Here is a 24915-nt window from a genome sequence, read left to right as displayed (position 1 = left end):
ATTATTGGTTATGGGGTTATACTATTCAAATCTTTGTTATATACCCAACAACTATATGCTATGTTAGTTGAATGTATAATTTTTAATTCCAAGGTTTAAGATTCCAATTCTCGATATTTCTTCTTTTGTGACAGAAGAAAGCATGGGTGCCAGCTTCTTTAATTAAAAAAGAGATATGAAAAAGTAAAGGAAGGCGTTGTGAAATATGGACATCGGACATTGGTTTGGCAGCAAGAGATAGAAAAGAGCCAATATGATCCTGATTACTCCTCACTTGAGCGTGGGGATAAGGAATGGTTGACTAACATTAACAAACGCAATCTGAAAACATTTTGGGTCCGCCAAGTTCCAGTTTATCCAGCTGCGGAATCGCCTGGAACTCCATGGTAACGCCGACCCATTTGTGGAAGAACTTGCTTTGGACACTCCCACAATTAAATTACCATTTCCTTTTATTCAAAGTTAATTAGGGAATTTGTATGACTTGTTTCGGTCAAATTCAGTTCACAACCATCTGCTTTAACTAAAACTTATATAATCAATTTGCGGGATACAAAATTTAAAGTTAGATGCCACACCTAGAGCAAGACTATTGAAACTAATGCATTAATTACCATTTAATTTGGTTATAAAATTAAAAAGAAGAATGATAATAATTATGAATGTTAGTTAAGTTAATAAGGTTGGATCTTCATTTTTGTTAACTAGTTTTTGTTTGTATATTTTTAAAAAATGGGGAAAAAAGAAAATCAAAGCCACCCCCCCCCCCCAATTCTCATAGTCTTCCTGTGGAGGAAGCATTTGGTTGATCATCATGATTTCTTAGTATAGGTTACTGAAAAAAACAAAGGACCCGCAGACTATGAAGAAGCACAAGTCAGGCCGCGGGCGCTGCCCATGATATAAGGTAAAATAGTGTGTGGACAATTTCTGCAAACTTAATCTTATCCACATTTTCTCACTTTTGCTGAATTTTTCTACACTGTTCAAACTCAACAAAAATTTCCTTTCTTGCATCTAATCCTCAAGAGGGACCAATTCCCTCGCCTGTAAATATATGTCCTGTAAATATATGTCAAAGCATAGGTTAATTATGTAATTATGTAATTATGAAAGTAATATTTTATTAAATAAAAAACCTTTCAAAACGAAGACGACAAAAAAGAAAATAAGAATATTTAAAACTTCCCCAATGGCATTGGTCATGCTGCTGAAATTTATGCCCAAAATATTTAGGTAAGATATGATGAAACATTATATTAACATTTGGTAAAGAGCAAAAACAAAAGCTTCAAACAAGCAGTAGGTAAGATGGCATAAATTGTAGACTCTCTCATTTGAATTGATGAAGCTTAAGATCTCGTCTTTTGAATGCTTTGGGATTTGTGATTCAAGTTTTAATTTTTAGTTCTAAAGGTTCTCTTTCTTTGAATAGTTGGTTATAAACGTACCTGTGCTTGTATTCACTGGATACAAGTGAGATTTTTAACATATTTTCTATAACTTCAAATCATATAAAACCCCTTCTCCTTCCTTAATTTTAAATATACTTGAAGAATAAAGAGATAAAAATTAATAAATTTTGGGTCGTTTGGGATACCAATAATACAAATTGGACGACTACTATAATTCCCAAATTTAAGAACCTAATAAATACCACAAAGCCTTCCCTCTCCAACTTGGCAGTGGCAACCTTAAGTAAGAAACATCACAACCGCTGATCAAAAGCAAAATCTAACACCACAGAACTTGACCATACCTAAATTAGCATTTCATTAAAACCAAGCAGCCAGAGGTTTAATTTTCTTCTCAAGGCCACCATTTTGTTTTACCAAAAAACAGGCCCAACATGCTACATTCATACTAACTGACCAAGGCCATTCATGTCATTAAACACGTCAAAATCCTCACGGGACCAAAAACGGAGCATAGCGGAGTTCCATACTTCACCGCCATGTGATCTTTTTCTCTCTGTGTGTGTAAAAGTTTTTGTTTTTCTCCATTTCTATAAAATTTTCCAGTGATGAAAACTGAACTAAGCAGAATTGTTATTTATTAAGATAAACAACAAAGTCGTTCAATTGTTTTTGGTGCAAAAGCGAAGTGTGAACCAACCTGTATGCATCTATCTTCTAACAGAAAATCTTAAATTCCACTTCCTAGTCAAAACCAGAAACTGAGAACCCCATCTCAACTGCTTTAGTTTTGGACCAAGCTAAGTCCTTTGATCTTTATCAGGGAAAAAAAACACTTCTGCTTGCAGTTTCTGGTTTCTTTGATGTATTTCAAATGAGATGATGGCTTCAGAACTGCAAAAACCCATCAAGAAAAACAGAGGATTCTATGTTAAGATGAGGATATTACACAAAGGCAGACAACCTGAGAAAAGCCTCTTTTTTAGATACTACCAATGGATTCTTTGGTTTTCTTTTACCCTCTATTTTCTCACCTCTTTCTTCATTACTAACAAGCCAATCCAATTGTCTAAACCTCGTGCTTCTGGTTCCAAATTATCCTTACCTTCTCGTGTCCTGTTTGAATCTGTTAACAAAACTAGTCAACAACCTTATCTCAAAAACCCAGGTTTTTCTTTGCCTCTTTCATCAAGCTCTTCTTTTTTTCTTTTGAAAACCGATGTTATTAATGGTTTATTTCTCTCTCTGGCAGCGATGTTCAAAGATTTGAAGATATTCATATATGAGTTACCATCGGAATACAATGAAAACTGGCTTTCCAACAAGCGATGCAGCAACCACTTGTTTGCCTCCGAAGTGGCCATTCATAGAGCCTTGTTGAACGCCGACGACTTTAGAACATTTGACCCTAAAGAAGCTGATTTCTTTTTCGTGCCTGTTTATGTCTCCTGCAACTTCAGTACCGTTAATGGTTTCCCTACCATTGTCCATGCTCGGTCTCTTTTATTCTCGGCTATCCAATTTATCACCAAAAACTACCCATTCTGGAACCGCTCCCAAGGTTTTGACCACATCTTCGTTGCTTCCCATGATTATGGAGCCTGCTTTCACGCCATGGTAAGCAAAAATTGTTCCTCCAAAAAAAAAATCCTTATTAATATCTCTAACCTGTCTTATATTATATTTTGTTTCTTTTTGTAGGAGGATAGAGCTATCGATAACGGGATTCCGGATTTTTGATGAACTCGATACTATTACAAACATTCGGGGTCAATTACAAGCACCCTTGTCAGGACGTTGAAAATGTTCTTATACCGCCTTATATATCGCCGGAAAGTATACGGAAGACCCTCGAGAAGGCTCCGTTGACTGGGAATCGAGACATCATGGTCTTTTTCAGGGGAAAAATGGAAGTCCACCCCAAAAACGTTAGTGGAAAATTTTATAGCAAGTAAGCTCCAAAACCAAAGTTCATTGCATGTAGAATTACGTGGTTATTCATGTTTAATGTCATTTTGTTTTGCTTTTAGGAGGGTGAGGACGGAAATTTGGCGAAGGTATAAAGCAGATAGGAGGTTTTACTTGCAAAGACATAGATTTACCGGTTACCAGTCAGAAATTACACGGTCTGGTTTTTGTTTGTGTCCACTTGGATGGGCCCCCTGGAGTCCAAGGCTTGTTGAGTCCGTGGCTTTGGGCTGTGTCCCGGTGATCATAGCAGACGGTATCAGGCTGCCGTTCTCCTCCGCTGTGAAGTGGTCAGAGATTTCCCTCACGGTGGCGGAAAGGGAGGTTGGGAAGTTGGGGCAGATCCTGGAGCACGTAGCCGCGACCAATTTGTCTACCATTCAGAAGAACTTGTGGGACCCCGCTGTCAGGCGAGCCCTACTGTTCAATGATCACATGCAAAGAAGGGATGCTACGTGGCAGATTTTAACTTCGCTCTGTAAAAAACTGAACCGGTCGTACAGGAGGTCAAGGGTTCCAAGCCAATAGGAAGAAAACACGTCGGATGAGTAGCCAGCTATAGGGGTAAAATTGGCAACGTGGATGTGGATGCATCCATGCATGAATGGAGGACAGCTGGCTGTGGAGGTTGCTTGGATCGCCGGTGTCATATAATGAAAGCTTGATGAAATTATATCCTATATGGTGGGTCATTGGACCTACATAAAAGCATGAGAAATTTTTTTGTTTATTTATTAAATATTTGCCCAAACTAATGTGGTTAATACAAGATGACCTAACGTAACGGAGAAAGAGAAACAAATATTCGTGATAAATAACACACACATGGAATAATTTTTGGTTAAGGCAATCTGTATGACCATTTACTTGGTATCCTGTACTTTTCTTTTCTTTTTTTGAAAAAGTGATTTAAATTTGAATCCATGTTGAAGTTTTGAGCTGCTCAAATCCTGTAATTTTTGGAAATTAAAAAAGAGAGTATATATACCTTGAATCGAAGAACATGATTGAAAACGTCATGGGGAAAAGAAGGGGTTAGACTGTAGAATTTGTTGGAGAGGGAACTAAAATGGAATAATGAGGGGATGGGGAGTCAGAGGTGGCGGTGTCACTAAAACAATCCAACAGAACCATGGAGGGTTAGTGGGGCCAACACCCCGTTGTTAGCACTTAGCAGCAGATGAGTTTTTTAATTTCGGATTTCTTTCTTTGCGGCTTTCTATATCAGCTGCAACGGTTCCTCTTTCACTTGTATTAATATGTTATTGTTGAGTGAACGACGGGCATTGGACTACCTCCAACTATATTTGGTGGTAAAAAAACAGTGTGGCTCACAACACACACAGACACAGGGTAAAGGCGCTTGTTTTTGTTTGCTGTGTCTCATTCATATTGGAAATACTGGGAGCGATGATGTTACAACCAAATCCTAATTGGCAATTGGAGAATGTTATAAGATGCTTTTCAGAGCAAGTCGATTGGAGAATGTTAAAAGATTCTTTTAAAAGCAAGTGTGGGGTAAAAAAATATTCCGACCTACCGGATTCGAACCAGTGACCTAAGGATGATCAGCTGGGAATAGCCCACTACAGTCCTCCGCTCTACCAACTGAGCTAAGGTCGGTTCTGTAACAAGTCGTTCATTTTTCATTTATGATCTATGGAAGCTGCTGACTCCCATGCTGGGTCTCGTTGAAAAAGCATCCAAGGACTTTGCTTAGTTTGAAACATGCATGGAACCATCCGACCAAAACTAGACTCAATATTTGACATTTGGTTTTGCAACCCAAGTAGCTCTTCACTCTCAAGCACATCATTCATTTTATTTATAATCTCCAAAAATTATAATTCTTTCAACTACCTTCATACATTCAAGCCTGAGAATTTTAATTGTCTTGTTAAGAAAATGTTTCTCAAACAGTTCATGAATATGAAGCGGGAGGGAAACGGATTAAAATCTGTTAGTAAATTGTTGTTAAAATTTTTAAAAAAATCTCTCAAATAATATAATAAAATTTTAACTGAGTTGTAAATTTAAGTTTAACCATTATAAATTATAATCAATATGGGTTCAAATCTTTCCATAGATATATATTATTAACTTTTTTAAAATAAAAAAAATTAAAATATCCTTAAATAATATATTAATTATTATGAAATTAAATTAATACTTAATTAATTTGTGATATCAACTCAATTAAAAATTTTATTAATAGTATATATAAAGAAGGATTAGCATTTAACTTGTATATAATGGCCCAAACAGAAATGAGTGGGCTGTGAACTCTTTCAAAGAAAAGAGTAGGCTGTAAACATGTAATGGCAATCAGGCCTTCCAAGTTCAGACAAACAAAAGCCACATGCATGAAGTTAATTTTCTCTTTTTTTATTTATTATATTTCAAATTACAAAAAGCTTTTTATTTTGTTGACCGACTCAAAAGGAAACTAATAAAAAATTTGTGTTCAAGTTCTTAATTAAAAATATTCTTACCCAAAACTCTTATTTTGGTAACCTTCACTTCTTTCAAATTTATTGATATCTTAGATTTCAAAATATTCCTTTTGATTTCAAATTGGTAAGTTTAATATTTATTTTTTATTAATAAGATATTTGTGTTTTAATTTAATTTTTCACCTAATGTTATATTGTTTTTGTGTATTTGATTATTTGAATAAAAAAATTTATGACTCGAATTTTTATTCATCGATTAAGTAATTCACTAACAGTATTAATTAGGTATCATAAAAGAAGATACATTAATAGTTCAAATATCATATTAAATATTTTCAAAGTACTAATATTACATTAGATATTTTAGTAAATGTACCAAATATTACATTATCCCATTAAAATTACTTAAAAGATAAAATCCAAGGTACACAAACTATTATTCTCACTGTTTCAAATTTGGCAAAAAGGGGTAGCAAATTCACATTCTTTCTATACCACAAAAAAAAAGGAAAAAAAAAACCCTTGCCATTGCCATTAAGAGTAGCAAACTTATAGGTGAAAAACTTAGTAGCAAACTTAATACAAACAACATTCATTCATTGAAGGTCCCTTTTGGCCTTTTTTTTTTGTTCTTTTAATATCAATCTCAATTTCTCCCACGCACTTTTCTTTCCTAATATAAAATTAAAAAGCACATTTTTTTTATCATTTTAATCCAACAAACAATGCAAACAATACAAATTAAACAACATAACCAGAGAAGCAAATCATAGAGGCTCCAGCCGCTAAGCAGGGCCCACCTCAAACCCCCCCCCCCCCAAATATTCGTGGACTAGCTTATGGCAATCTTAACTAGCACTCAGGCGTCTGAGTATGATCCCTCTTAGGGTCATGGCAATAGTCATACACCAAATAGTTCCTTTGCACCCAATTCATGGCCGACACTTGCTGTCGACTGAGGCTGCCGGAGCCAGATGGAGAGGCAGAGGGCGGGTGGCATGAGACTGGGCTATTGGCGGTGCAACCACTTATTTTGAAGTTTGTATACCTACCAACAAAAGGTTGGTAGCTATAATCCGCTTTGTATCTTCCATTCTCGGTGGCCCATGATGATGCATCCCATACTGATCCGTACACCCACATCGGTCTCGTCGGAAACGTGGCGTCACTCTTCCTTGTGTACCTCCTAATGGGCACATCATCTACCAAAAATCTGTTCATTGTGTCATAAACCATGTAAACTTCATGAAACGATTTGCAGGGTATAACCAAAATTACAAGTTTGTTCCAAATGTTTATAGGCAGTGTTAGTGGGTTACGTTATTTGGATATATTTTTATTTGAGAAACTTACAAAATGTGCACATCGTTTTTCATAATTATACAAAAGCATAAGCAACAGTAACATAAATAATAACCTATCAACATGATAAGTTGCAACCCAACTATCTAAAGCACATAATTTAGAAATATCAATTTTGCTCGTAAGCTTATAAACAGTAATTTTTTTTTATCATTACAAAATATGAATCTACATTAAAATTTTAATTTTTATATAATCGAAATTATAAAAATATATATATGTCTTCAATCTTTTGCACCAAACTGCCAATGAAGAAGCTAATGAAAAGCTAGAAGGAAAAAAGAAGTCTTTTTTCCTTTTTTGCGTGTGTGTGTAAAGAATGGAAATTTACCGCTAAAGTGTTGAGAAGAATATCGAAAAATAGGTGATATACTTACATAATCTCACTTGGTGTCCACAGAATTGCATAGTTATGGTAGTCTTGTGTAGGATCAAACCATAGATGAAACTTCATTTCCCTCCCAATTAAATTTCCATCCCGACTTCCTCTGATATACACATTGGTCTGCAGAGTATAGGGCTTATCTGGTGTTGTTCCAAGGAACTCTATATCAATTTCATCATGGTTTCCAGGATGATCTTCATTGTTTGAAAGCTGCCAATTTTTCAAATTTTAGAACATCATATTTAATTAGTTAAAGCAATTTTTAGCTCATTAATTTTAGAACATCATACATAGAGAGATGTAATAACTCCTGCTGTATAACCGGGTTGGAGCTTCATGGCAGCCCCAAAGTAACCAGATTGATACGGCTCAAGTGACTTGAATCCACTTCCTGTTTTCACCATGAATGCAAAGAATAAGCAAATAATTCTAATGAGTGATCATGTCCAGGACCATGAGAAGAACATCATGAAAAAGAAGAGGAGGACAATGGAGTGTGGCAGACAAACCTGAGGTTTTATCAAGCCAGATTGTTAATGAGCCCTGGTATACTCTCTGATGCTGAGGACCCCATAGATTTCTAAACCCTTGGTTAAAGGTCACAGAACTAATCCTGGAGCTGGGGGAGTATCCAGGGGAAGGTGGACCCTGAGCATTGCCTGAGGCAATCATGAAAAAAGCTAAAAGCAGACAGAAAACTGGAGCCATAAAGGGGAGACAGAAAAGAGATGGCATTGAGTACCAGTCTATACCAGTAATGAAGCAGAAAGGACTGTATGGTTAAATGCAGATTGGGACCAAAAGTTGATGGTTTTGAAATTAGGTTTGTGTATGGAAAAATGTGGCTATAATGTTGGTATAAATAAGCAGATTGAAGGACCCAACATAGAGGTAAGGTGACAAGTCGGTTGATGCCTGATGGGGAAGTTATACATGGTGAAAATAAATGGGGGGAGGGGGGAACTGATGATAAAATATGAGGAAATTAAGATGCGTCGTTGATCTTGTGACACTGTACTTTTTGCTTTTCTGAGAAAATTTGCTACGTCTGTTTGCTCAGGTAGAAAGTAAAGTAAACAAAATGTAAAAGAGGGAAATTATTGGAATGTTTCACGGGCAGAGCTGTCTTGGTTTGCTATGTTTAATAAACCTCACATAAATGCAGAGGATGTATGATCAATGAATTCTTGGATTATATTACGAATACAGTCGAACTTGAACGTTTCGCTTGTAGTGTTATCTGTAACTGTTGTAGATTGTTGGTATGATGAGGTTGATTCTCTGATTATTCATGTTATATTAAAGGAGTGATTCAATTACCGAATTCTTGTAATATTATATACTCATGTTGGTGTGAAGCTGACTTAAGTAACCTTTTATGGCCTACAAGAAAGAGCAAATCTATTATTCCAATTGGTCATTCGAAAAACAGAGCGGTTAACTTTTGATAATTAAATAAAGAATTATCCTACGCAATGGAAAACTTTGTATTATATAAATTTGCGATTACCAACATTTCACCCATGAAAAGTAGAATTTTATTTATTAAGATGAAGCAACAAAGCACGTTGGAGTTATATTAAATCTTTGCTTTGTAATTTGAAGCTTGATACATAAATAGTCAACATTTTAGTGCAAATTTGAAGGGTTGGATAGGTTTTCATCAAACTCCCTTATCTGCTACAGCCCTATGTATCATATTTTCCCACCCTTTGTCCGATTTGTTGGCTAATTTTTAGATTAATTATGGCTTCAACTTTCCATTGGCAAGAAGATTGACTTGGCCGCATCCTAATTTTCTCACATATCGGTTGATCAAAAAGGCCCCTACCGACACTAGGTGTTATCAGTGAGGAAAAACCCGGTCAATTTAAGTTTTGGGGCTGCTGAAGCAGAAGTGGAGAATTTGTGATGCAAGTGGAGGTTCATTGAAATTAAGAAAAATAAGTGGAAGTGGATTTTGTGGGGGGACATATCGGGGGACAAAGTGGTTGTCAATATTTCGATGTAAAAGATTAAAACTTGTTAAACTACATGTGTGAATGGCTAGGCGGTCTTGATTATTCCTACAGGGGTATTATTTTCATACTTAATTATATACAGAGAGATGTAAGTAATTAGAGTACCTAACCTACCTTATAAAAACGGCAGTGTCAAGTTTGACAGATAAACGGAATATGATGAGTACACCAGGGGATCGATGTTACCCGAAAAGATGGGTTGGACGGCGAAAGCAAAACCATAACCATAACCATGGTTGCTTGGAAGCATCAACCACTCAAAAACATATAATCAGAGGAAATAAACACCGATTATAACAAAACAACCTTAATTAAGTCACCTAATAAATTTAAAACTCATGTCTCCTTGACAAGGCTAGGGGAATAGAAGTAACAGCACCCTCGACGATGTATGGATATCTCCATTTTCTTTTTCTAGTTTTAACTTGGGTTTCCAATGGAGCAAAAACTGCATATGCTTTGGCATGGGTAAACCGTCAAAATCCTTTCAATATCCCCTGTCCCCTCATCTATATATAAAACGAAGCTACTTTCTTCTTTCTTACACGTGGCAGATCAGTATGGTTAAATTTTAGATTTAATCCCTCTAATATGCTTAATTTAAAATTTAATCTATATACTTTAATTTCTAACATAATTTGGTCTTTATAATTTTATAATGTTATTAATTAGCCCAAATAGTTAATATTATTAACTTTTCGATTAAAACACTATGTGGTTATATGTATTTTGAATATCTTAAGTTTTAGAGACTAACACGGGGCTTTCTATTTCTTTTACATTTGCTTTGCTTTTTTTTTATATTATAACAAAATGGTCAAATTTCTCTTAAGAACAATATTTTAAATAGTCAATATTGCTAACTATTTCAATCAAAATGCTAACGTCAATTTTTGTTAAGAACAATATTCTAATAAAAAGGAAATTATCATGATGATATCGAATGGATATTTTAAGAAAAATTATAATCGATATTTTAATGTTATTTTCTTTTGTCACATGGCTACAAGATGAATTTTTTAAAAATTTCAAACTGTCACTCTAGATAATTTAATAAAAGAATTTTAATGGTGGTATCAATTACATCTAAATTCTTAAATCTAAAAAATAAAAGATTATATTCTAAAAATAAAAGTGAGGAACTAAATTCTAAATATATAAAGTATATAGAAACTTGAAGTATACCTTAACATTTAAATTAATTTTAGAAAAACGGATAATTAACGTAACGTGAAACCATTCTAATTATGATGAAAGGGAAAAGGGTAATAATTAAAAAGGCAAAGATATAGTAGTTAAAAATTTCCCAGGATTCAATAAATTGACAGGTGTTTTATATCATTCAAAATCAAAATGAAAGTTACATGAAACTTTCAATACAAGCATTTACATTTTGTGCAGTGAACTCTACGACTGTTTTAATTGATACATCATATCAATTTCATACATTAATTTGGGTATCTAATAATTTTCGGCACGTATATGAGATTGCCTCTTTCTTAGACTATAATACCATGAAGAAGTTGACAAAACTGTCTAGTTCGAGTGCTTGGACGGCTGTGGCCTACTGCCATCGCCGACAAACCAACAACCTAATCTAAACCCTAAAACGTTTGAAATTTGTGTATGCTGAACAAATCCAGCACCTTAATACTGGATTTGGCTTTAAAACCAAATCAACCCTGCTCCAAACTTCCAATCCCAACTTATTATTGCTGAAGTAGATAAGGTAGTGTTTGAAAATTAAGATTTTAAAAATATAACATAATATATACATTTTATTCTTATCATGTACATGATAATTTACAATCTACTTACTTCTCTGTTTTGGTATCAATGAAAAAGAAGACAGGGAAAATTTGCTCTCTTTTTTTTTTGTTGGTAAAAAAGGGAAGGTAAGTTCATTTTCTTTGATTGTGTTTGTATGGTGGAAGTGAAAAGAGGTTGGGGACATAATTCGCAATTCAAGTAGAATAAGTGTCTTTCTTTTACATTTGAAAAAACTAGTGGCTTGAATGATGAAATGAAAGGGGTTCAGTTCTGGGAAAACAACTTGGATGATAAAAGGAGGCACAAACTGTAGGTTAACCCTGATTTAAGCAATAGTTTTTTTGGTACGACATGATTTAAGTCATCATTAGCTCGTAATGCGCTGCTGCCGCTTTAACCTCTTTATAAAGTTTTCAGTTCTATTGAACTTATATTAAGCCCAATAAAGCAAGAACTTTCGGTAATCGTTTTAAGGGTTTGAAGCCCAAAAGGGAAGATTCCAGTTTTTAATTAAAAAAAATCATCCTTAAGGACCCATGTGGGGAAAGGATAAATAGTCAAGTAATGCCAATATTTGGTTGAATTTTTGCGTATATATTTTTTGCATTTTGGGCCACAAAAAGTAAAACATTTCCTTCAAGCTATATCATTTAATCAAGATTTTCATGATTTCACCACTCTTTTCAAGCTGCGTCTCTAAACGCAATCCAAGGGATCATATTTCATGTACCCAAAAAGAATAAAACGTAAGCTTATTTCAAGTCTTTAAAAAAACGAATTTCATTATTATATTTTTTTAATTCGTTTTACCATGATTTGTTTACAAATTTTGAATGGTTAAATGTCAGATTCTTCGTATTAACTATTCCCTTAATTTTCAACCTACAAATTTCTGGAATGAAATTTTAAAAAATAAAAAGTAAATTAATAAAATTTAAGTACATTTCTTATATAGAATAATAACTAGTATGCATGTTAATTTATAATTGTTTTCAACTTACGTGCATTTAAATTTTGAATTTTTTATTAAATAAAATTATTTTTAAAAATACATATTAAGTTATGAATGACTCATAATATATTAATAAATTTAATATTTTGCAATCAAATAATAATACATGGATTAATATTTGAAAAATTAGTAATGGAAAATTTTAACATCACATGCTGTGTTAAGAAATTCCCATGTGTATTAAATGAATAAATAAACAAATAATATTCCTTCAAATGAATAAACGGATCAATTTAATCCCTATATTATTAAAAAGAATTAAATAAATCTAAATTGTAATAGAATTAACATTTATTATATAAAAAATATCCTGACCTCCAAACAAAAGATTTTGTTTACAAAATCATAAAAATTTTAAAAATATTAACTTTATTAAATAAATTAATATATTTTTAAGCAATAAATGTTAAGGAAGGTTAAGGGGTCATAATCTATAGACCTTTGACCTTATTTACGTGGACATTGCCGTCATTAAATTTGATTATGAAGGCAATATCTGAGATATGCACGACGTAGTTACTCTTTCGTATAGGGCATACTAAATATGGAACTTCTAGAAACAAAGAGGCAACGGTGCAAAAGTTGAATATGATGAAATGTAAAAATTAAAGTCAATAACTAGTTCATAATATTGATGATAGTAACCAAATTATTATAATAAAGAAGCAGGTAAAGCATGCAAAAATTTCTACCATAGTTTGCCAACCGTTGAGAAAGGCAAGAAAAACGAGACTGATCTTTTCCAAGAGTCAATGCAGATGATGAGTTGATGACACTCCACAATTTTTAGGGTTTATTTTTTTCGATGCTTACTTTTAACTAACCCAATCATATATTGATTTGACTAATTAACCATCTCTTTAAAATTGAATACTAACATTTTACAGTTTCTTAAACAAATTCAAAGATTCCATTGACAACAAGAGACAAAGCTAAAAGGACTACTCCTTTTCTAGAGAATTCATTTGAGATCAATTAGAATCTTATTACTTCCAATTTTTTTGTGTGTAGTAGCCTTTTACAAGTAAGATTGGGGGGTTAGGTGTTTTTCAATCATATGCTTTTTAGTTATCAGCATGCATATACGCTTATACATACAAACAAACATAACAGTATGTTGTAATGTGAAGGCACTAAGTACGTAAATTAAAAGTATGAATGCAAACAGAATAAGACAAGATTATCATGTTAAAGCATATATTCGACAACAATTATTAACTCGTAAGTTATTAAATAAACAATGTTTCAGCCAGCCGCCTTAAGCCATTTCAAACATTTTTAAAAATGTATAGACGTAATTATCGTTCTAGGATGGTTTTAGAACATCCCCAAGGAAGTCTAATTACCGCACTACACAATTGGAAAATTAAGTTGAATTTTTATTATGACCTACAAAATATCGAGTTGCAGGGTCATCATTAATTCCCAGGGGGAAGGGCTCTATTCCAACCAAGATGGGCTAACTAGTTTGGAAATCAGTAGTGTTGGCCCTACTTTTATTTACTTTCTCGGCTATAGCAATAGCTTATGATGCTTCAATAGTTGGAAAGGTAGCATCGATGAATCAGTCGGAGACACCTGATCAGATGAGATGAAATTCCGGATAATTAATCAGATCCATGGGGACCCTTCGTTTCACTGCTGTGCTCATTATCAACTCCTCAACTCCTTTTTGATCAATTTTTTCAACTCCTCAAGTCACTGGGCATATGTGAATGGATTTAATGAACCTCCCACAAACAGGTTTCATTTTGTAGTTTGATGGGTTACATTGATAAGATTTGCAGCAATAAACATGATTTCAATCAGAAGTTATTGGATTTAATAAATGAATAAAACAATTAAGAGAAGGTAAATAATGATAATAACCCCACTTCTATCAAATCAAATAAAGAAGGTCTAATTACTTATCCTAGTTTTTATTCTTTTATCTGGTCTGATTTCAAGGAAAGAATATGAATGATTGACGTATGTAGTCGAAGTTTAATACTATATATGCTCCACTGCTAATAGTAAGCTTAATACTAACCTTTTATTTCATGGGATTTGCATTATACTTTGAGGAAAAGAAGGAAAAGCAAGACTTTTTTTTTTTTTTAAAAAGAAAGTTCTAAGTTATTGGGAACCAAAAATTTGAGATTGAAAGTTCTATTAGCTTAGCTAATTAAAAGGTGCCTATCATTTTGACTTCAGATGTACCCCTCAATAACTTAATCATTTATATATATTTTTACTGTAACCAGTCTTTGTTATTAAAAGGCAGCAGGCACCACACCAGATCTCCCATGCACCAAAATTTACTTAGAAAGAGAGATCCTTTGGTTTCTTAAAGAGGTCAGCGTATATATCCAAGAGATCGTGTTGGAGAGAGATAAGGAAGACTGAAAGAGAGAGAGAGAGAGAGATGGGGAGAGCTCCTTGCTGCGACAAGGCAAACGTGAAGAAAGGGCCATGGTCCACTGAAGAAGACTCAAAGCTCAGGGAGTACATAGAGAAATATGGAACTGGTGGGAATTGGATTGCTCTCCCACAGAAAGCTGGTAACCATATATATAGAATCACAAACACAGATCTATACGCCTCTTTCTCTCTTTCTTGTAGTTTCTTATTAGTTAATTTTGTTGTCTTTAAATTAGGTCTGAAAAGATGTGGGAAGAGCTGCAGACTGAGATGGTTAAACTATCTCAGGCCCAACATTAAACATGGTGAATTCACTGATGAGGAAGATAGGATTATCTGCAGCCTGTTTGCCACCATTGGAAGCAGGTAGGTTTTCCTTAACTTGTCGTGATATCAAAGGAAAATATTTTAAGTACTATAGGAACACTCCAAATTTGTAAGGGTGTTTATTCATTTCCTTTTAACCAAAACTATCAGCTGCCTTGATGAGCGATGATTAATGAAATTTACCTAAAAGGGTAATAAATAAAAGAAAGAGAGATTTTTTTAAAGGGTTTTTATAGGAAAAAAACTTAAACTGAAGAACCATTTTACATCAAGAATTTGCCATTTTCAGATAATTCTTTATTCTTCTGCTTGCATGCCAAGTTCGGATTCAACACCATCATCTACTTACAACTGTAGCACAAAAGCATGGATTCTATTTACTTCTTATGGAACTTTTTCTTTTCTAACATGCAACTTGCAGATGGTCAATAATAGCTGCTCAGTTACCAGGAAGGACAGACAACGATATCAAAAACTACTGGAACACCAAGCTTAAGAAGAAACTCATGGCCATGAGCATGACTTCTCAACCCCATAGAAAACCACCACCATTCCCATCTTCTCATCACACTCCATCTGTTTCATTTCCATCTTTATCATCTCTGTACAAAGACTGCACTACTTATCAGGATCCAACCAGATCTTTCACAGCCTTTGAACCAGTGTCATCGGTTCAAGCTGATCTATTGAACAATGGCAACACTACCTTGCCAACCAATTCTTCTCTAATTCACACCCCGGAGGCTTTGGTGAATTACATGCAGTATTATCCGGTGAAAGAAAATTTTCTCATGTTTGGGAGCGAATCAAGCTGCACCTCGTCTGATGGTAGCTCCGGCCACATCAGCTTTGGCAGAGAGATGAAGCAAGAAAACATGAGTCATTTTCAGGGTTTTTGTGCCACTAATGGTTATGAAGACAATCACAACTTCATGCTGAATCCTGGCACCAATAATGGAGGTAAAAATGTTAACCAATGGGCTGAGAAGCCAAGGGAGTACAATTTAGAAAATGATCTTGAAGATTTCAAGAGACTGATTAGCTCTAGCAGTAATAATTGCTGCAACAACAACTTCATTGATGAAAACAAGACACAAGAGAAAGTCATGTACTTCTACTACTGAATGGACTGACTGCAGGTGTAAAATCAGAAAGATTTTGATGGGGTAAGGGGCAAAGCTGAGGGAGATGGATTGACAGTGTAGAGATTCAGATTTAAGACTTTCAGTTTCTGGGGTTTTGTGTTCTGATGAAATGAAACATTTCTACTTTTGACAGTACATGGTAAAGCACTAAACTTTTTATTTTGTGCAATTTTCTTTTAGACAAGCGATGATGATGATGTTAATGTTGTACGGTCAGTGGAACCCCCAATTGAAAATCAATGTTTATGAAAGCTAGAAAAGTAAGCATCATCGTTGAAGCACACAAAATCTCTGATATCAAGATAAACCCAAGCATGCACTGTTTTGTGTTTCCTGCTTTTAATTTATTCAATGTTGTTAGTGGATTTTCAAGAAATTAGGCAGTGATTTAATTATCCTTGAAAAAGAAAATAATTGTATCCTTCCAACGAAGAGCAGTAGGATCTTTTTAGGTTCTCTGCTGGCACTGTTTGTCCAAAGTATTGAAAGCCCAAGAACCTTATTTTATTGAACTAAGTCAGACTTTAAAGCTGCCATGTATTTAAAAACATAAAAAGGTGATGGTGGACGTTTTGGAATTTTAAGGAGGAAGCGAAGCTTTTAAAAATGACTTTTGCAGCATCCCTCCCAAATTTTTTTACACAATCCTATTAATAAATTATATATATAAATCTACCTATCTTAAAGAGTTGAACAGGTCGTCAACTCTACGCACATGTGTTATTGTGATTACAATAAACAATTGAAATGTTTGTTTGGAAGTAGTTGGTTTGATCAATCAGCATTTGAAAAAACTAAACATGATTTGAGTTTTCATTCATTGGTAGCAGTTTGGATTCGAGACAGGACATAAGTCGGACTATTGCTATAAGGATACATACATATCACAAGTATGTTACACAACCCACTTTTTTCTCTACCTCATTTAATTTCTCATTAGCATGGTAGTCTTTTTTTTAAAGAGAATTAACTAGAAGAAGTGATGATAGACTCTCTTTTCTTTTAGACTTAGGAGAAATTCACTTAATACCACCTTCAGCTTAAGATGGTATTTCTTTGTACAAAATCAAATTACAAATTAAAAGAGAAGGAATTACATCAACAAAATTTTGAATCTTAATTATTAAGGTTTCAAGTCCCTTATGCGGTTGACTACCAGGAGCGTCGGCAAGGCCCACCCCTTAAAATAGAAAATTTTCTATTTGGATTCTTTAGTTTTTTTTTTAATTTTAAATTAATAATAGTAAAATTATACTTTACCCCCTCTAAAAATGATAATTTTTTTATTTAAATCTTTAAAAATTATAAAAATATAGGCTATTAAAATGGTAAAATTACATTTTCACTATTGTAAAAATTATAATTTAATTTGGACCCCACCTAAAAAAAAATTTCTAACTTCGCTCCAATTGACTAAATTATTAATCTTTTGTAGTTGCAAATGACACAAGCTTAATTTGCTAAATTTGCCCATTCTTTTATCTTTTGTTGGATAACAATAGCTTCATTTAATGAAACAACACCAGCATGCCTGCTAGAGTTAAGCAACAACTAATAACAATAGCTATTAGAGTTTTTGTTGGGATCTAATTCTCTTATCATAGTATTTTCGGCTAACTATATTTGCATGTTTCAAATAAATTGGTTTAATAAAATATTCATTAATTACATTAATACTCTCTATATATTATATTCAATTTTTTTGCATGCAAATAAAAATAGAAGCAAATTTTGGCTCACTGGTTATCTAATGTTTAACTAATACTAAGCGATATTACGTGGTGGGATCGTAATGCAAAAAAAAAAGATAATTTGTATTAATAGATGAACCTAAATATGTTCTTAGTCTAATAAAAAATGAGCAAACTTATTGAAAAACTAATGTGTCGTCTATCAAGTCCAATTGGGCAGATGTTTTGTTTTGAGCATTGAAGCAGATGACTCTCAAAAGATAGAGATATAGATGTGACTGAATGGACTGGCAGTGCATTAAACAAGATCCAAGTAAAATAGATCCGTTTATGGATTTATTCACTTGTAGCAATCATAGTGTGACATACATTAATCCTGAGTGGATGACGGACTATGTATGCATGACTTGTATACCTTTTTGTAAGTAAAAACCAGATTCAAATAGATAGGGGAACTAAAAGTTAGTGCGTTATTAGGTATATGACTTATGTAGTATGTAGCATCATTTATAATAGTGGAATTCATAACCCAACTAATAGGTAAATCATACGCTCTCATCGGCATTATATGATAGATGAAAACTAAATGTGGTCATTGGTCGTTTGTCTTTGTGATAAATGACTTAATTACTATTTGATAGTAATTGACTTTCGTAATGGTGTGTAATTAGGGAGAGCTCAAGAATGATACTATAGTGGAATGACTTCGCGACTAAATATGTTTATAACTAATAAGGTGAAAAGTTAAAACTTAATTATAAATTATTTGAGCCTTAATTATATATGTCTAATCGGTCCATCTGCTAGCTTGTTGAAACCATAAATAAATTACATATAAACCTAAATGAACAAAAATAAATGAAAATTATGAAGTTAGATAAATGAGCCACTTTCGCAAATGAATGTATTTTCTCATTGTTTATAGAAATGACTTGATAATTAATTTAAAATTATCGAATTATCATTTAATTAATTATAATTAAATAATTAAATGTTCAAAAATAGAATTAAATTAATTATTATGAATCCGTTGAATATGGAAATTAAATATATTTCCTCATAAATTCTTTTACGATAAGATTGCTATTACTTTTAAGTTAAAATTGGATTTAAAAAATTATTTAATCCAGAAATTATTTTAGTTAATTTGATTAGATAAATTAATTAAATAAATAATGTTTATTTTGAGAAATAACAAATAAATATTAAGTTAGATTAATTTATAATTGAGATATCAAAAGTACAATAAGCATATATAATTGGACCCAATACATGAGATGCCCAATATTACTCTACTTGAATATGAAGGGGTGACAACCTTAGTAATATTTACTAGGTGTGCACTCACCCTTCTCTCGGTTACATTGAAAGAGTATTTTCTATTAAATAAATATTATTTTTATTATTTTTATTCAAATATGATTATATTATTTCTCTCTATAAATAGACGATGCTACTAGAACTATTTAAATAAGTTTTACACACAAGTTTCATATAATGTTATTTTGTCAAAAAGTAGTAAGAATTTATTGAATTTATTTTCTAAGAATAAATTCTATTTTATGGGAATTACAATTTTTAGCAGCTTCTATGTGAGAGGATTACTTTTCTACTTAAAGTAATTAAATCGTTTCTTATTTTGCGTTTGTTTAGTGTTGCTTGAACCTACAATCGATGCAATTCGAGTTACAATAATAGCGAATAAGGTCATTTAGTTGAAAACTGAGAACGATACACATCCGTCTTATACAAAAACACAGGTACTTTTTGAAGAAAAAAAGTTATATTCATGAGCCAATTTGATTTTCAAAATTTTAAATTTTTATTGAGATTGAAAATCATTTTCTAAACTGAAATTTTTCAACATCTTCATATAATGTATTTATCTTTTATTTTTTCAATTATATTTTATAATTAATATATATTGCAAGAATTTGGTGGTGGTTAACACTCGTTAACTCCGAATCCATCAATTATTAGTTCAATAAAAAGAAATCATTTGACAAGCATCAATTAATGTTATAAAAATTGAGGATGGAAACTTGAAAAGGTATGAAATCAAGAAAGATTGATTGAAGTTTATAGATATATAGAGAGAGAGTTTTAAACATTGCAATTGATTGACACCGAATCCCCATTGGGAAACACTCCACAGGGCTCCAAAATTGCATGATCACAAGATCTCTGTCAGGCTGCATCACTGTTTCGTGAGATCCATCCTTGTTTTCTGATAAGCCTAATATTTGGGGAAATATGAATAATTGGGTTGCCTCTTATTTTGCTTAATAATTTGGTATTAGTTTAGTTTTAAAGCATCTGTAGGAATGTGTTTGTAGTGAAGGTCAAACGAGTCTGATACCTACTGACAAACAACAAAACCCTCTTAAAATAATAAATGAAAACGTCAACATGTATATGTTTGTTGCCTTGAAAGAGTGGTTTATAAACTACAACCCACTTTTAGGAGATATTTAAATATCAAAGGAGGGAAATAGGAGCAAAATCAATTCCAATTTTGATGGCTTAACTACTAAGTTTGTCTGTTTAACTGAGTGGTATAATTTATTGAATGCAAAAGAACCAACTCTGGTTGAAAAATTTACTGACTTTAAAGCACAAGGCATCAGCTTGATGTTTACATCCAAACTAATTAACCCATCCACCCTTCCATTCTCTCGATATCTGTAAATGATCTTTCGTTACTAATCTTCAACACCCTTCCTTATCCACGATTCAATCCTACCTTGATGTTTTTATCTTTACTTTCCCCACTATTTATTTACTTAATGCATTGACTTGGAATTCACTTTAACTTTAATTTTTTACTGTGTCAGAATTGCTGCCATTCTCATTTCGTTCAAAAAATTCTAAAAGGCCTCCAGAGATTGGCCAAAGCTTTATCTTAATAGCGTTTGTTAATTCATACAAAATGGCCAAAATGATCATCGGTTCCAGCAAACTATCAATCACAATACATTATTATGGCACATGGGTGAAAATATGTATGTTATATACCTCATCATGGGCCACAACAATGTAGAATTTTAATCTTCCTTTTCCTTTTTAAGTTTGGGCTCGGCCCAGCTTAAAAAACCTATAAAATTTTATCTAAACCCAACTTATATTAAAAATATTAAATCTGAGTCTAAATCAACTGTAATATTATTTTAGATTATCTTTTTATATAAATTAATTTTATAAAATATAATACATCATATACAATAAAAATATTAAAATAAATATTCTTCAACAAATCGAAAATACAAAAAAAAGTATAGACAGATGATCTGGGCCAGGGCCGAGCAAAAAAACTTTCTATTCAAAGCCTGACCTATTTAGAAAACAACTCTTATTTTTTTTGTCCAATCTCATTTTTTGGGTTTATATTTTTTTTTTCCAAATTCTCTCATTTTTCAGGTGGATCTTCGGGCCTGGGTGGGTGGCTCAGCCCATGATCCAGTCTACTATACAAATGGTCATCTAATTATGTCAATGTTCCTGTTTTGGTAATCTAACTTTAAAAATTTTAAATTTAGACATTAACGTTTAAATTTGTTCCAGTTTTGGTCACTCATGTTAAATTGATAACGGAAAGCTTTATTTCTTAAACTAGTATAATAACACATTTAGTCCTCAATACTTACATGTTCTATCAATTTAATTATGATTCTAAATAATATTTTAAATTTAACATTTCACATTTACAAATTTTATCAATTTGATCCTCAAACTTCCTAACCAAAATTTTCAAGTTTTAAAACAGAGGCATTCCGCATTTATTAATTGTTTTACTTATGGTTGAAATTATCCAATTTGGTACATAATTTTTTTTGTTTATATTTTTAAAATTACCTAAACACCATTAAAAATAATAGAAAACAAAATCTTTAAAAGCATAACATACAATAAAAATTATAAATAATTTAATATTTATAAAAACAATTTTTTTAATCTTACTAGCATAATTTTCGTTTTTAATTAAATTGGTAAATAATTTGACATTAAATTATATATTAGTGATACAAATTGCTTATTGTGAATTTAAAATAAATAGAGCACATAATAATCTCTTAATTAATTTATAAAATAAAAAAATTATTACCAATGTAACAAAAGGAAATTCAATTAAATTTTCACATTTTTTTCTTATTAGATTTTTCAAAATTATACTTTTTAATTCGATGATTATTTCTATATACCTTGATTCACATATCATACTCTTAGATACGTTCTGTTTTAAAATCTTGCTAGTTGATATTAGAATGGTTTTCATTCTACCAGAATTTAAGGTTGCATTTGATTAATTTTAACAAAAAAAATATTATTTTTGTTTTATTTTTTTAGAAATTGGAAAGCATTGAAAAAAACATGTTTAGTTGAATTTTTTTAAAATTATTTTTCAAAAAATATGTGAAAATTAAAATATAAAAACAAAAATGTTATAAAATAAAGAGAAATGGGGAGAATAAAGAATAAAGAAAATATAAAAGCAATAGAGAATCTACTTTATTGATCAAAAGGGGCGACTACAATGCTTCATCAGACTCTTTGTTTATAGGCATAAAAAGTATAAAAGATGTAGAGATCTAATTCTAATAACTATTAGAATTTAAAATATATTAAAACTTTATCTTTATCATGATGGACATCCACTTAAATAAGTTATTCATAGCACTCCCCCTTGGATGTCCATTGATAAATAATGTGCCTCGTTAAAACCTTATTAGGAAAAACCCTGTGAGATAAAAACCTAATGAAGGAAAAAGAATACACAATCTATAATACACATAATATGCTACCTCATTAAAAACATTACCAGGAAAACCCAATGAGACAAAACCTCGATTAAGGGAAAAATAGTGCAACGCGTATTTACTCTCCCTAATGAAAACATCATATATTTTCTCATATTCTACTTATTAAATCTTGAATACTAGTTTTTCAAATGAGTATTTGAATGTATTTGATAAGCATTTATATTACCATTCTTTTAAAAGTCACGAGTGAGGGAAATTTAGGAAAATATATTTTGATCTCTTCAGGAGATTCAATAATAATCATAACAAATTTTAATTATGATTCTTTTAAAAAACACAAATAGGTATTTTGGATCATTTTATAATCTTCATTCAACTATTATTCACTAAGTCAAATTTACCATATATATTCAAATTATTTCAATACATATAAATAAATAATTTCTCGAGAATTTCAATATGCTTCTAGCTTCCTAAATTCTTTAAGGATTTTAATATAAACTTTACTATATAGTGATTCATAAAAGGTTGTAAAAATAACCATGAAAGACAAGTTAAATATTTTATGAATTGTCAATTTAATAACATATCTAAAGGTTATTGCATCCACTACAAAAGAATATTATATATATCTTTTCATAATCAATGCCAAGACTTAGCGGAAAACTTCATATTTTTATTCCGCTTTTGCAAAACTACTTTAATTGCACTCTCACTGGCTTTATACATTTAGATATTTGGACTACTAGTCCAAAAACTCCGCAAATTTAATTTTACTTGAATTGCATCTTTCTATTTTGATCAATTTATTAAAATGTTAATGTGTTAATAGTGAGTTTACATAAAAACTGAATGTTTATATACAACTCGTAACCAATTACTTCTTTAATATGTTAGAATAAAGGTTAATTGATAAATTTGGTCACTAAAATTTATATGTTTTTATAAAAATGGTCTTAATTATATTTTTGAGTCTTTTTTGGCCATCAATTTTTTTAATTGTTTTTTCTAACAATTTTTTTATGAAAGTACTATTAGAAAAGTTAACGGGATGATGTGAAAATTCATATGTAGAATATTTTTAATGGGATGTAATTTATTATTTAGATAAATCAATAAAATAATTACATGTGAAAATAATAATAATAATTCATGAAGTTAAAAAAATAGGTTTTAATTTAAAGAAAATAAACATAATTATCTAAAAAAAGTTTCAAAATGAAGTATTTTCGGTTCGATTTATTAATTATCTTTTTGGAAGCTTTCAGTAAACAAACACATGCATTCATTTTTTTAGATAATTATGTTTATTTTCTTTAAATTAAGAGTTATTTTTTTGAATTTCATGTGTAATTTATTAATTTTATTATTTTCCATATGTAATTATCTTATTGGGTTACCTAAGTAATAAATTATACCTCATTAAAAATATTTCACATCATCCACATTAAGTTTTTAATGGTACTTTTATCAAATCTGTTAAAAAAAAGCAATTTGAAAGAAAGAATAAAGGTTTATGGATAAAAAAAAGTTTAAAAATACAATAATTAAGATCATTTTGACAAAATATGTAAACATTAAGCCTAGAATAAATAACATTTTTAAAAAATACATTATAATGGTACAAAAATTAATGATCCATTAAACGAAAATTGAACAACTTCAAAATTCCCAAAATTTCTACCCTTCCCCCTGATCAAGTAAAGACCTCGTCTTTTTGGCCATTCCCTTCTTTTGCAAACATGGAATAAATGGTAAATTGAGATATGATTGGATTAAAATACAAAACGGCTGAGTTAGTGCGTCATAAATCAGGTTTTTAGAGTGCATTATTTATTCAAATGAAAAATAAATAAGATGATTTTAATATATTCTAAGTCTTCTTAATCGAAATTCAAAACTCAAAAATCTACAGACCACAAAACCCATACAAAAAGCATCCAGTTTCACTGAAAATTTGGGAGATGGGATGAGTCTGGTCCAAACTGGACCGCCTACACACAACTTCAATGTTTCTTCATCAGTAGGATTAGGATAAAATTAAATATAGGAAAAATCTAATAGATTATTGGTATTCTGCATCTCGTATTTGCCTCTATCTTACACCGCATATATTATTATATATATTGTAGTTAAAAAGAAAAACAGAACTGCTATTCTGAATTATAATCCAGTACAGTATGATCATATTCCATGATAGTAACATGCC

At 31.6% G+C, this 24915-nt stretch overlaps 2 protein-coding genes, 1 non-coding gene and 1 pseudogene across 3 annotated transcripts; 2 read left to right on the top strand and 2 right to left on the bottom strand.

Moving 5' to 3' along the window:
- Positions 1–1690: 1690 nt before the first annotated feature.
- On the top strand, positions 1691–4305 carry LOC107958548 (probable glucuronoxylan glucuronosyltransferase IRX7; annotated as a pseudogene).
- A 608-nt stretch (positions 4306–4913) lies between these two features.
- TRNAY-GUA (transfer RNA tyrosine (anticodon GUA)) lies at positions 4914–5006 on the bottom strand. Its single transcript has 2 exons — positions 4970–5006; positions 4914–4949 (listed from the first exon to the last, which is right to left on the bottom strand). It is a non-coding gene; the product is annotated as a tRNA-Tyr (tRNA).
- Positions 5007–6364: 1358 nt separating this feature from the next.
- On the bottom strand, positions 6365–8692 carry LOC107960771 (xyloglucan endotransglucosylase/hydrolase protein 31). Its single transcript, XM_016897053.2, has 4 exons — positions 8093–8692; positions 7874–7974; positions 7576–7793; positions 6365–7049 (listed from the first exon to the last, which is right to left on the bottom strand). Exons 1-4 carry the CDS (start codon positions 8316–8318, stop codon positions 6689–6691), a joined length of 906 nt encoding a protein of 301 aa, XP_016752542.2. The 5' UTR covers positions 8319–8692; the 3' UTR covers positions 6365–6688.
- A 5936-nt stretch (positions 8693–14628) lies between these two features.
- LOC107958549 (transcription factor RAX2) lies at positions 14629–16528 on the top strand. The gene is made up of 3 exons (XM_016894363.2): positions 14629–14926; positions 15023–15152; positions 15535–16528. The coding sequence occupies exons 1-3, from the start codon at positions 14791–14793 to the stop codon at positions 16235–16237; spliced, it is 969 nt and encodes a 322-aa protein (XP_016749852.1). The 5' UTR covers positions 14629–14790; the 3' UTR covers positions 16238–16528.
- Positions 16529–24915: the final 8387 nt, after the last annotated feature.

The sequence above is a fragment of the Gossypium hirsutum genome, chromosome A05, assembly GCF_007990345.1.
Source record: "Gossypium hirsutum isolate 1008001.06 chromosome A05, Gossypium_hirsutum_v2.1, whole genome shotgun sequence".
Classification (NCBI taxonomy): Eukaryota; Viridiplantae; Streptophyta; class Magnoliopsida; order Malvales; family Malvaceae; genus Gossypium; species Gossypium hirsutum.
The sequence above is the reverse complement of the archived record's forward strand: the minus strand, read 5'-3'. Positions and strand labels throughout refer to the sequence as shown.